Here is a 13195-nt window from a genome sequence, read left to right on the forward strand (position 1 = left end):
TACACTCGGTGCAGCGCCTCCACCGACAAGGGATCCCAGCGTAGTGGGAGGAGCCGGAACTCATATACACAGTAATCACGCTCAGTTATATTATAACCATGTTTACTGAACACATAACTTATTGCCTTTACATAACATGGGCCTGATAGGCCTATCCCAACCATAACACCTCCAGGGTGAACCCACAGAATACGTGAGTGCCTGAGCACGTAACCCTGTGATGTCCCAAGTAAGTCCCTTACTCAAAGAGTGTGTCTCAGTCCGGACCAGGACACTTATTAGAACTCCTTGGATCAGCGCCGGGGATCCGCGTCGCAACCTGCGGCTCCTCTCCTGGATGACTCCTCAGGCCGATGCCTCTGGAGGGGCTCCCCCGTCGGATTGTACCCCTTTAAATGAGTCTCGGATACTGTCCTTAATTGACAGGCTGCACTTCCCATCAGGTGATGTCCTGCAGCATGTCTCACACGCATCTCTGGTAGTGAGGAGCCATATTACTTCACAGGCCTCAGGTCACACACCAGCTGCAACATCCTGCAGCTAATATCCCTTTCTGTATACTGCTGGGGAAAGGTCCCTATCTCCAGCCTTCCCTGCTGTACCCCTCTCAGGGGATCTATCTAGGACCTAGGAGGAAACTCTCTGGCCTAGTCCCAGGGACACACTCCCTGGACCCTACCTCCCCCCCCTGTGTCCTGATCCCAACTCCCTGACCTGTCCTCATCTTCACATCCCTGACTTGTCCCTTTCTCTCCAATCCTCTCACTGTCTCTATTCAAAAATATCTCACCTGCCACTCACATCTCACAGCCTCACTGGTTGCTTAGCAACATGTTAACTCAGCCTCCGACGCTGAGCTATACTTACTGCTCTTATTCAAAACTGCCAGCGCCAGCTCCCTATTCTATTACTGTAGCTGCCCCATTGGCTGATCCGCGCCGCGTCAGTACTGCCCTAGAGGCTCATGGGACTTGTAGTTCCAGTACAGAGCCTTCCCTGTAATGGCCGCCACACCTGCACTACTCTTGCGCTTGCGCAAAGCTCCCTAATGGCCGCTGCGCATGCTATCCGTTCTGCGCATTTTCGAGCCCTGCGAGTTTGTGCGCGCATAACAAACATGGCGGCGCCCTGCAGAGGGAGCCACCGGCGAGCCCGTCGCCCTCCCTGCAACACAGGAGGTAAGGGGGGGGGGGGAAACGGGAGCCCCGGGGGACCGGAGGGTACCTGGCTACATGTAATTAAGCAGAAAGCAAAGCGCAGTTGTGTGATGAGACCGCACCATTATAAAGCCACGATTCCCCCTCCCGTGGCCCCTCAGACTCGCGGGGATGCCTTGGGATTCTGCTGTTGGGTTTGAGGTCGTGATGTAACATTGACCTGACTTGCGTCTCGTGCGGCAGAGAGGAAGGTTGGAGTCGCAATAACAGGGCGTCCTTGGGCGGACGGGCTGCCTGTTTCATATCTTTTCCCTGTCACACTCCAAGGCCCCGGGCAGAGACGCACAGAGACGCACACAGACGCTCTGAGCTCCAGGAATCCTCCCGGTGCTGCTGTGAACACCATCTCTTTGTTTTTTAACCCATTCTCTGCCATGCGGCTTGCAGAGTTTATTTTTAAGCACAATTAAAACCCAGTAACCAAAATAAATCATTTGTAGCTGATGTGTTCATTAAGAACCAATATCCACTTCTTTCCCTGTAATAAACGGCTTCTATTTCTCATATTTTCATCCTAATCACATATTTCCTACAGAGGAGAAACCAATGGAAAATCCTTCCCCCCCCCCCGCCCCCCCTGGTACCTATTAACCCCTTGCATGCAATGTTTCGCTGCCTCTCTGGCACTGAGCTAGTTAAACTTGGCTCTTTCCCAGGACATTCCTTATTACGAGTGGCTGGCGCGTTTCGCTTTCTATCTGGTCCTTAGATTAGTAGCTGTGAGAGCAGAGCAGCATGTGTGTGTGTGTGTGTGTGTGTGTGTTGTGTATTTCCAGCTGTGGGGCATAGTATTTTTGAGTTAAGCTCTTGTTAAATCTATTGGTTATTTATGTGTCTGACCCAGTTTGTGCCGTAACCAGAGAATATCTACGCGTAAGTTGTACGGCATTGCGTCCCGCACACTCGTGTGCCCTGTTCCCATAATCTTTATTTTGCAAAATTGCCAATAAAAGGTTTGTTTAAAAAGTATGAGAGAAATGGTCACCCATCCGAGCGCCTGCCGTTTACTGCACATTCAATGTGATATGTTGCTCTTCTTACATCTGTGTATAAGGCTGAGCTGTGCGGTGTAACCGGGTGAGATAAATGACAGGTATACTGTTCCCTGCAGACTTTGTGCCCTGTTGGATTCTCAGTGGTGATTGTAATGTCTGTGCAGATACAGCCTCCTGTGGGGGGGGGGGGGGTGACATGCTGAGTACACCCACAGTGGGACGTGACATGCAGAGTACACCCACAGTGGGACGTCCCAGCCAGGATACCTTTTAGCTCTCCTTATATCTCAGATCCCATCCTGCTGCAGACACATCCCCAGCCACTCTCTCCTTCTCCGACATGGCTCGCTGTGCCCCACGACTCCTCAGGACGTTACTCGGCGGTCTTCAAGTGAGCAGGGCCCCCCAGAGCTGTGCTGTGGGTCAGGCTATGTCCAGCTGCCAATGGAGAGGCATTACTTCCAGTGCCCGGTGCCAGGAGTCCCAATCCAGCTCTGGGTAAGACTGAACGTGGGCAGAGATTGGGTGCAGACCATGGAGAGCGTTGTGGGGCATGTTTTCTAAGCGATGCTATAAGACCCCTTTTGGTGCTGGAAGACATAGTACGGTCCCATTTACTGGAACGTGGTTTCCGGCGCAAAAAGGGGTCATGGATTAGCTAAGGTTAGTACATAAGGCGCTATATGTGCCGCACGCCCCTATGGCAGCGAAAGGCTTAAACAGAATTATTTTGTCTCCGCAAGCTTCTTAATTGTTGGGTAAAAAATCATTTTTATTACTCATATTAAAATATCTGCACCTTTACTCCCCGTAAAATGCAAATACGTTGCTGAGTTCGCCTTTTATTTCTTCCGTAAAGTTTCAGGGCAACACACAGAAAAATGAACCACCCTGAAAAAGAAAGGGTCTTTAAAAAGTAGCGATACTTTGCTGGATTTCAATAAATCGTGAGCCTGTTAATTGCTCTCTGCCCCTCATTGTACAAAGGCGTATTCTGCTCTAAAATAAACATCACAATTTATTTCAAATGAAAGCGGATATTTCTACGGTTTAAAGTAAAAGTGGAGCTTCGGGTTTATAAATAAAATAGACTGGTTATTAATAAAAGTTTGTAACTAGAAAAGCACATACAGTACAGGGTGATCATACTTCTTTGTGAGAAACAATAAAATAAGCATTTAGGGCCATATTTACTAAATAACGCTACACCACAAGACACCTTACAGGCCGTCCACTTGCATAAGGTGCCCTGTGGCAGAGCAGCACTTAGTAAATAGGAGCCTTAATCTCACAATGAAGCGACATTATAAGAAGGAAAGAATCCCTGCGGGCAGCATTAAACCCTTGTGAACGTGTGTCTGTAACGCGGGGCTTCCTGCAGTGAAGCTGCAGAGATCTCTGCTGGGAACTTCTCAGCCTCTCGCTGCTAAACACTCTTCCTGGGAGAGATACTTTATTTCCTGACCCCTTGACACGAACATTTGATCTTATCGCACACCCCCAATCAAATGATTTCACCGTGACCTCCGTTAGCCAACATGGTAACACATCTCCCGCAGCTCTTACTTATCTCGTCTGTCAGTGACCTCACTAAAGGTTTGGGCCGCCCAGGGTTACAGTAACAAGTCAGGGTCATGTCCTGTGTCACTATGTGTGTGTGTGTGTGTCACCGCGTGTGTCACAAGCACACGCCTCGATACAAGCAGATTGAAGGTCTCTCAGGAGCTGATGGCAATGATCAGTATGTAACCTTCCAGCAGCAGAGCGCCAGCGTTCACACGCCCAGCATTGGAAAGTCCTCCTCAGAAGTGACATATTATATGGGCGCTGATGCTTAGTGTTCATTAGACACACAATTGCTTCTTCTCTGAGACCTGGAAAGTGTATTGTCTTCCTTGTCTGGAAGGGATGTGACACTCACAGCACACTAAGGCTGAGTCCATGCGCCATGCTTGCTCGCTGAGGCGCGCTGAGGCTCAGGGAAAGCGGGTGCTTTCCCTGGCCTTGCGGTTGCTTACCGCACGCGCAGGGGGTGGGCCGGGGACGGGCGCGTCACTGGCCGGGGGCGGGCCAGTGATGTCACGGAGCTGGTTCGCCCTCATTGGGCGAACCGCTCACGTGACTGGCCTGTCGTGCCGGCAAGCGGGGGAATTTTAACTTCCCATAAGACCTGCGCTTCCGCAAGCGCGCAGAAGCGCAGGTGAGCCCCTACTAAAGCCGCTCTAATTGCAGCTGTAGGGGCTCAGTGCTGAGCGGGAGTGTGCGTCAGCGCGCTTCCACAAGCAAGCAGTAAACATGGCCGAGGCCTTATTCCTGAGTAGGGGTGCCATGCGGCTTCTCCAAAAACACTGGGCACTATGGTGAAAGGTGCGATGCTCCCGAGACACACACCCGCCTCTCCACTCCATGCTGTTTCCTCTTCTCCATGGACCCCAGGCTCCTGACGCCACCACCTGATTGGCTGCATTACCCAGCAGAAGCCATTGAGGATGGGGGAAGCTGCCCAGCCTCCCTAGCAGCAGCTGAGCTATCTCTCTGCTCAGGGAAATCCTGCAGCCCCCCCAAGCCGGTCAGGTCACTATGTCCAGAGTGGTAATACCGGTATACACATACACGCCCAGAGAGGTAATACCGGTATACACATACATGTCCAGAGAGGTAATACCGGTATACACATACACCCCCAGAGAGGTAATACCGGTATATACATACACGCCCAGAGAGGTAATACCGGTATACACATACACGCCCAGAGAGGTAATACCGGTATACACATACACGCCCAGAGAGATAATACCGGTATACACATACACGCCCAGAGAGGTAATACCGGTATACACATACACGCCCAGAGAGGTAATACCGGTATACACATACATGCCCGGAGAGGTAATACCGGTATACACATACACGCCCAGAGAGGTAATACCGGTATACACATACACGCCCAGAGAGGTAATACCGGTATACACATACACGCCCAGAGAGGTAATACCGGTATACACATACATGCCCGGAGAGGTAATACCGGTATACACATACACGCCCCGAGAGAGGTAATACCGGTATACACATACACACCCAGAGAGGTAATACCGGTATACACATACACGCCCAGAGAGGTAATACCGGTATACACATACACGCCCAGAGAGGTAATACCGGTATACACATACACGCCCGGAGAGGTAATACCGGTATACACATACACGCCCAGAGAGGTAATACCGGTATACACATACACGCCCAGAGAGGTAATACCGGTATACACATACACACCCAGAGAGGTAATACCGGCATACACATACACGCCCAGAGAGGTCATACCGGTAAACACATACACGCCCAGAGAGGTAATACCGGTATACACATACACGCCCAGAGAGGTAATACCGGTATACACATACACGCCCCGAGAGAGGTAATACCGGTATACACATACACCCCCAGAGAGGTAATACCGATATACACATACACGCCCAGAGAGGTAATACCGGTATACACATACACGCCCCGAGAGGTAATACCGGTATACACATACACGCCCAGAGAGGTAATACCGGTATACACATACACGCCCAGAGAGGTAATACCGCTATACACATACACGCCCAGAGAGGTAATACCGGTATACACATACACACCCAGAGAGGTAATACCGCTATACACATACACGCCCAGAGAGGTAATACCGGTATACACATACACGCCCAGAGAGGTAATACCGGTATACACATACACGCCCAGAGAGGTAATACCGGTATATACATACACGCCCAGAGAGGTAATACCGGTATACACATACACGCCCAGAGAGGTAATACCGGTATACACATACACGCCCAGAGAGGTAATACCGGTATACACATACACGCCCAGAGAGGTAATACCGGTATACACATACACCCCCAGAGATGTAATACCGGTATACACATACACTCCCAGAGAATTAATACCGGTATACACATACACGCCCACAGAGGTAATACCGGTATACACATACACGCACAGAGAATTAATACCGGTATACACATACACTCCCAGAGAATTAATACCGGTATACACATACACGCCCAGAGAGGTAATACCGGTATACACATACACGCACAGAGAATTAATACCGGTATACACATACACTCCCAGAGAGGTAATACCGGTATACACATAGACGCACAGAGAGGTAATACCGGTATACACATACACACCCAGAGAATTAATACCGGTATACACATACACCCCCAGAGAGGTAATACCGGTATACACATACACGCCCAGAGAGGTAATACCGGTATACACATAGACGCACAGAGAGGTAATACCGGTATACACATACACGCCCAGAGAGGTAATACCGGTATACACATACACGCCCAGAGAGGTAATATCGGAATACACATACTCACCCAGAGAGGTAATACCGGTATATACATACACGCCCAGAGAGGTAATACCGGTATACACATACACGCCCAGAGAGGTAATACCGGTATACACATACACACCCAGAGAGGTAATACCGGTATACACATACACGCCCAGAGAGGTAATACCGGTATACACACATACACGCCCAGAGAGGTAATACCGGTATATATACACACACACACACACACACACACACACACACACACACACACACACACACACGTAATACCGGTATACACATACACGCCCAGAGAGGTAATACCGGTATACACATACACGCCCAGAGAGGTAATACCGGTATACACATACACGCCCAGAGAGGTAATACCTGTATACACATACACGCCCAGAGAGGTAATACCGGTATACACATACACGCCCAGAGAGGTAATACCGGTATACACATACACGCCCAGAGAGGTAATACCGGTATACACATACACGCCCAGAGAGGTAATACCGGTATACACATACACGCCCAGAGAGGTAATACCGGTATACACATACACGCCCAGAGAGGTAATACCGGTATACACATACACGCCCAGTATTACCTCTCATTATTTACTGGACAGTGTCTGAATACAGGACAGTCCGGTTCCATACTGGACACCTGGCACCCTAGTCCTGAGACTGAATATATGTTTGCTGTGCTCTTGCATGAGATGAGACGTCGGATTTTTCCGTCGCGCGTAAACAATATCAGATATTCATAGACCCTTATTCCAGAAACTGCAATAGTGCCGATCCAGCGCGATCCCGGAGAACGTGGCACTGACTTTAGCGCTCCTTCGCGCTTACTATATCCGTGTTAATGTGTTAAACAAAGCAGCGGCCTTTCTTCTCTCATACAGAGGCTCAGGAGACAACCTGACTGTGAATTTCATCAACCGCGACGGAGAGAAGCTGACGGCCACAGCCAAGGAGGGAGACAGTTTGCTGGACGTGGTCATCAGGGAGCATCTGAGCATCGACGGCTTCGGTAAGAGGGGGTTTGCTGGAAGGATACTTTCTCGGGAGTTTCTAGTTAAAGGTGCAGTGATGCACAATTAAAACATTCTCTCTTCTCTCTCCTCCTTCCTCCTTGTGGGACTCAATCACAGTACAGCGTGCGGTACGCAGCACATAGGAATGTTACAGACGCAGTCCCTGCCCCGCAGAGCTTACAATGTATGATTTTGGTGCCTGAGGCACAGGGAGATAAAGTGACTTGCCCAAGGTCACAAGGAGCCGACACCAGGAATTGAACCAGGTTCCCCTGCTTCACACTCTGTGTTATTATCAGAGTCAGCGTCTTTTCTCACTGAGCCGCTCCTTCTCCCTGGTGATATCAGTAGCCAGCAGGGTTGCCACCACTCCAGGTTTGACCCGGAGACTCCGGGTTTCGGTTAGGTACCTCCGGGCTTCGGGTTGAGATATGAAACCTCTGGGTTACTGCGGGGCCGGCTGGGCTATTTTGTGCGGTGCTTCGGCTCTTACCTTCTCCGGTGGTGGAGTCTCACCCTGCATGGTCCCGTCAAGATGGTGTGCCATGACAACAGGACCTCACGTGACAGTGCGGTGCCATGCGACGTCACAGTGTCATGGCAAAGTGACGCCATTTGACGGTGCGGAACTATCTTAACTGGACCATCCATAGGGAGACGCCGCCGGAGACGGTCAGAGAGTTAAATATCTAAATAAAAACCTGCAAAAAAGTCTCCAGGTTCTAATTCATCAGAAGGTGGTAACCCTGGTAACAGCAAAAATCAATGCTTGAAAAAAGAAAAAATATAGAGCTAAGATTGGGGAATACGGCAGCGGCATAATCGGCTGAAAATCTATGTCTGCTTAGGGGTGAGATATAACTGTCCGTTCCCTTTGTCCCTTTGCTGCCCCCCAGGTGCCTGTGAGGGGACGCTAGCATGTTCCACCTGTCATCTCATCTTTGATCAGAAAGTCTTCGACCAGCTGGAGCCCATCGCCGATGAGGAAATGGACATGCTGGATTTGGCATTTGGACTGACTGACATGTGCGTATCACCCGTCTACTCCCCCTAGAAGTCCCCCAATATGTGTTTGTTCTGGAGAAACACTGACGCAAACTCATTTCCAAAAGAACCTTTAAAAATGGCGTCCATTGGGATGTCTCAGAACTCTTTATAACTCGACTGTCTCTGGTGTCCCGTTAATGGTTGAGCATTCTGGTTTTTTTATGGACCTCTTAAAAGTGATTGTGTGTGTGGTTTGCCAGCGCTGCTTTATACATCAGGACTGATCACTGCTCTCTCCCGCACTCTCTGTTATATCTCCTCCGTTGGTTCCGAGTTCTTAAAGAAAGCAGCTTAGATTATGGATGTGGAGTGTAACTGCAGCGCTCCCTAAGTTACAATTTATTGACTGATATATTTAAATGTATCATATCAATTGATTGAAAATTCGTTACATTAACTGGATTGAAAAGCTATACATAGAAAACCAGATAACAGTATTATATCGGCCCCTTGAGAGATCTGCTTCTCAGCCTGGAAAGGGTCCTCCCTTGATCCTCATAATCTAGTAGAAGTGGAGTTGTGGTGACCGCAAGGTGAAGTATAAAGATATATGTAGAAAACATTCAATTAGGGATAGTGTAAGACAATAACATAGAGTTCTGGTGGGGGTGAAGATAAGCGGGTAAATATAATAACAGCTGTACTCACACGGCCAGGTGTGAGATCTTCACATCAGAGTTTCTTTGTGTTCGGGTTGTCTCCCCTCAGGATCGATCCATAGGTTCCTGGATATCTGTACTGGTGGACAGCCTGAGTCCTTGCAGTAGTCCCAGAAAGGATGACAATCGTGAAAGTATACAATAACTTACATATAAAGAAAGCACTTCTAGCACTGGTAGCCGCGTATAGTTCCTCGATGTGGTTTCCTCCTGCGTCCGGTCAACAGGACCTACGTCTGAGCACTCGCGGGGGCTACGGCAGCCTTCAGTGACCACAATAGCTACACACACCGACGGGGAACTACGCGTTTCGCAAAATGTCTTTGCTTCCCCAGGAAACAAGTGCTGGAAGTGCTTTTTTTAATGCAAGTTATTGTATACTTTCACTTGTTTTCAATACATTTCATTTGTGTCTACGATTGTCATTGTTTCTGGGACTACTGCAAGGACTCAGGCTGTCCACCAGTACAGATATCCAGGAACCTATGGATCGATCCTGAGGGGAGACAACCCGAACACAAAGAAACTCTGATGTGAAGATCTCACACCTGGCCGTGTGAGTACAGCTGTTATTATATTTACCCGCTTATCTTCACCCCCACCAGAACTCTGTTATTATTTTATTGTCTTGTGTAGTATTACACGATCACTAATTTAGTGTTTTCTATATATAATTTTATACTTCACCTTGCGCTCACCACAACTCCACTTCTACTAAATGATGGATGTATAGGCCAACAAGTCCATGCTCCAAACAGGACCAGTTAACTTGCAAAGGGGTCAAAGAACTTGGGAGGTATTTCAAACATTGTACATCTGTTTCTATTAGTAGATAGAGTTAACTGGTGTGATTGGAAGACGTCACTTAACGTCCATCTGTTCTTGAATGCCCCCTTGCTGTCCAGCACAGGTTGTGAAAGACCCATGTTATCTCGAGTTCTATATGCCGCTCTCTGTTCTGCGCAGGTCTCGCCTCGGATGCCAGGTTTGCATGAAGAAGGCCATTGATGGGTTGACCGTACGAGTCCCAGTGGATGTGTCCGATGCCAGGAGAGATACAGAAGTTGGGAAGCAAAGCAAGCAGTGACCAGCCAGGACAACCAGCTGTTGATGTCTGATGTGCTAGAAATGTACACACGAGGCTGGGGGAGAGAACTTGACTCCTTATGTGGTCTCCACAATGTAGAGGAAAAGAAGCCACCAAATGGACAATGTCATTGTCACAGCAATGTCCTGAAGACTCATCACATGTGCAGTGTGGAACTTATCTCATACCTTAGGTGGGATTGTTACAATATAGTTATAGCTGGGGAAACCAGCATTTAGTTGGGTTTCTGTCAGGTGACCCCTGCTTCATACTATGTGATAGTAACTCAGCGGACCCGCTAGGCTTATAGTTACATAAGTGCCTTATTGCAGCAAACCTAGAATGTAAGGAAAGACATGTCCTGATTCATGTGGCCCTTAAGATGTTTCATCCTAAATCCAACGTTGTCCTTTTTCTTTCCCTGCTCATTGTATGGTGTCCACTTCCTCTTCTAGTGCCCACCCGGTCTCCCTCTACAGCGGGGTGGCCAACTCCAGTCCTCACGGGCTACCAACAGGTCAGGTTTTCCGAATATCCCTGCTTCAGCACAGGTGGCTCAATCAGTGGTTCAGATTGAGCCACATGCTGAAGCAAAGACTGATTAATCCACCTGTGCTGAAGCAAGGACTAATTGAGACACCTGTGCTGAAGCAGGGATATCCTGAAAACCTGACCTATTGGTAGCCCTTGAGGACTGGAGTTGGCCACCGATGCTCTACAGTATGACCTACTGGCAGCGGCATAACAGATTCACAACACAATGCTGGTATACATGGCTCTAGCAAGCCTTAAACGGCTCTCGTAGGATTTCTATGGTGATATGAATGGCTTTACTGGGGAAATAGCTAAACAATGTTCGGCTATAATAAACTTCCTCTCCTGGGTCTCTTTGCTGTCTCTGGGGACTGCTGGTAGATTGCTGGTCTCTGACAGAGACACTATGAAAGGGTTTGTCACTTCTAGGTGTACGCTGAACATTTCGCCGTGCTGGCGCGCTGACGTACAGGAGGAGAAAGGACGCCCCCCGCTCCCTGGCGGATCTGTTGGAAATATGAATGTTTATTGCTGTTATCTGCAGGGACCTTTGTACGTGCTGACTCGGCCGATACTGGCCCATGCTGCAGTTTAGGGATATTTGTGCAACGAGCGGGAAGAAGCGAAGTAAATATATAATGTCTGCAGAGTGTGTCGGATAATGTAATAAAGTGAGAGCGCTCACCAATGTAGCACAGATGAAGTTTTGTTTTATTAACCCCTTTTGTTTCACAGCCGACAGCAAAATGAATCAGAGGACTCTATTTCTGAATGTTGTGTGTTCTGTCTAGTTTCCCCTGAAAAAGTTCCCTCCACTCTCAATGAATGTCAGTGAAAGATTAGGCGATCCCCATATTTGTATTTCTACACCCAGTTACAGTATTTACTTCCCTTAACTCTTCCTCCTCACATTACAAATACACGGATACCAAGAGATGCAGGATTAAAAGGCCGCCAACAGCCTCATTATAACACAATTATCCCCCGAAATAGGCAAATTGCGCATAATTCCCTAAAGATCTGAAGACTGTTTATCAGATCATCTTGCTGCTAAATAAATATTTATCAAAGATAATAAATCCTGTTAATCCCTGAATAGTTTTAGTCTTTTAATAAAGCAAGTGGTTGCACCAGTCCAGGAAACCGCCAGCCTGTCCCTGCACTTTGTGACGCTGTGTTTGTAATGGGTGGCACCATGTATAATGTGATATTTTATAACACACCATAGACCCGGGGAGCGCAAACTGGGGGGGGGGGGCATGGTGGTTTAAGGCATTAAATGTGCAACACAGATAATAAGCGCAAACCCAAATCACCTAGTGTTATACAAACAAACAAATAAATGAATTTATATCACCAATGGGGAGATGCAGCTGGTATGAGGGTGTTTCTCAACACCCTTAGATAAGGCAACAAGAACACTCCCAAACGCAACAACTCCCCTCAGGCACGTAAAAAAGGGAAAAAGAACAACATAGTGCAAATGTGTCATTTAAACACCTAAATACAGGTAACGCTACAAAGTGCCCACTCACGGGGTAACTGATTAAGTCAGGCGTTTCCAGATTACTGATCTGGAGCAGTATTGAGGCAGGAAATTCCAGATAATTAAACGGCCGACTTTTAACTGGACAGACAAAGTATTGGAATACCATTGTAGACGCGCGTTCTTTTGAGCTGATGACGCTTTGATTGCGAACCACAAGGCGTCTCTTGAGAAGCTGGATTTGTCTATTAATGATTTAAAAATTAAGCCCGAGCCCTTTGAACACACAAGTGATTTCAAAGAAAAAGATAACATTTTGCCATCAAGAATAAACAAACTACAAGATACAGTTATCTTTGCGCTTGGGGGTGTTCTTGTTGATTTAAATTAAATGCAGGGGGGATCGCGTAAGGCCTCTGCAACTTCCCTTGTTTTCGGCGATGCTTTGCCATGGCAACATGTCACGTGACCCCGCGGCATCATTTCACGCTGGAGACAAGGTAAGGAGGGGGGGCGCGAGCAGGCAGGGGGCGCAGGGGGAAAAGTTTGCACACCGCTGCCATAGATCATTGGTGGGCAACAGGCAACCCTCGGACAATTGACCTGCGGACCCCCACCTCTGCCCCAGGGGTGGTGGATCGTAGCTTCCCGCCACTCGGTCAGCTGTTTAGTAACAGTGCGCTGATACATACTGCCCGCTGATGCACGCTGCCCGCTGATGCACGCTGCACGCTGCCCGCTGCCCGCTGATGCACGCTG

At 48.4% G+C, this 13195-nt stretch overlaps 1 protein-coding gene across 1 annotated transcript; it reads left to right on the forward strand.

The window, feature by feature from the left end:
* The first annotated feature begins 2474 nt into the window (after positions 1–2474).
* On the forward strand, positions 2475–11647 carry LOC142467629 (adrenodoxin-like). Its single transcript, XM_075573560.1, has 4 exons — positions 2475–2710; positions 7492–7619; positions 8520–8649; positions 10296–11647. Exons 1-4 carry the CDS (start codon positions 2553–2555, stop codon positions 10414–10416), a joined length of 537 nt encoding a protein of 178 aa, XP_075429675.1. The 5' UTR covers positions 2475–2552; the 3' UTR covers positions 10417–11647.
* Positions 11648–13195: the final 1548 nt, after the last annotated feature.

The sequence above is a fragment of the Ascaphus truei genome, chromosome 16 (genome assembly GCF_040206685.1).
Source record: "Ascaphus truei isolate aAscTru1 chromosome 16, aAscTru1.hap1, whole genome shotgun sequence".
NCBI classification, from domain to species: domain Eukaryota; kingdom Metazoa; phylum Chordata; class Amphibia; order Anura; family Ascaphidae; genus Ascaphus; species Ascaphus truei.

Bases quoted from the DNA above. Each gene is read 5' to 3' on its own strand.
- LOC142467629 (XM_075573560.1), top strand. From the start codon at position 2,553: ATGGCTCGCTGTGCCCCACGACTCCTCAGGACGTTACTCGGCGGTCTT. The intron at 7,620-8,519 runs GTAAGAGGGGGT...GCTGCCCCCCAG, and splicing joins TCTGAGCATCGACGGCTTCG to GTGCCTGTGAGGGGACGCTA. The intron at 8,650-10,295 runs GTGCGTATCACC...TGTTCTGCGCAG, and splicing joins GCATTTGGACTGACTGACAT to GTCTCGCCTCGGATGCCAGG.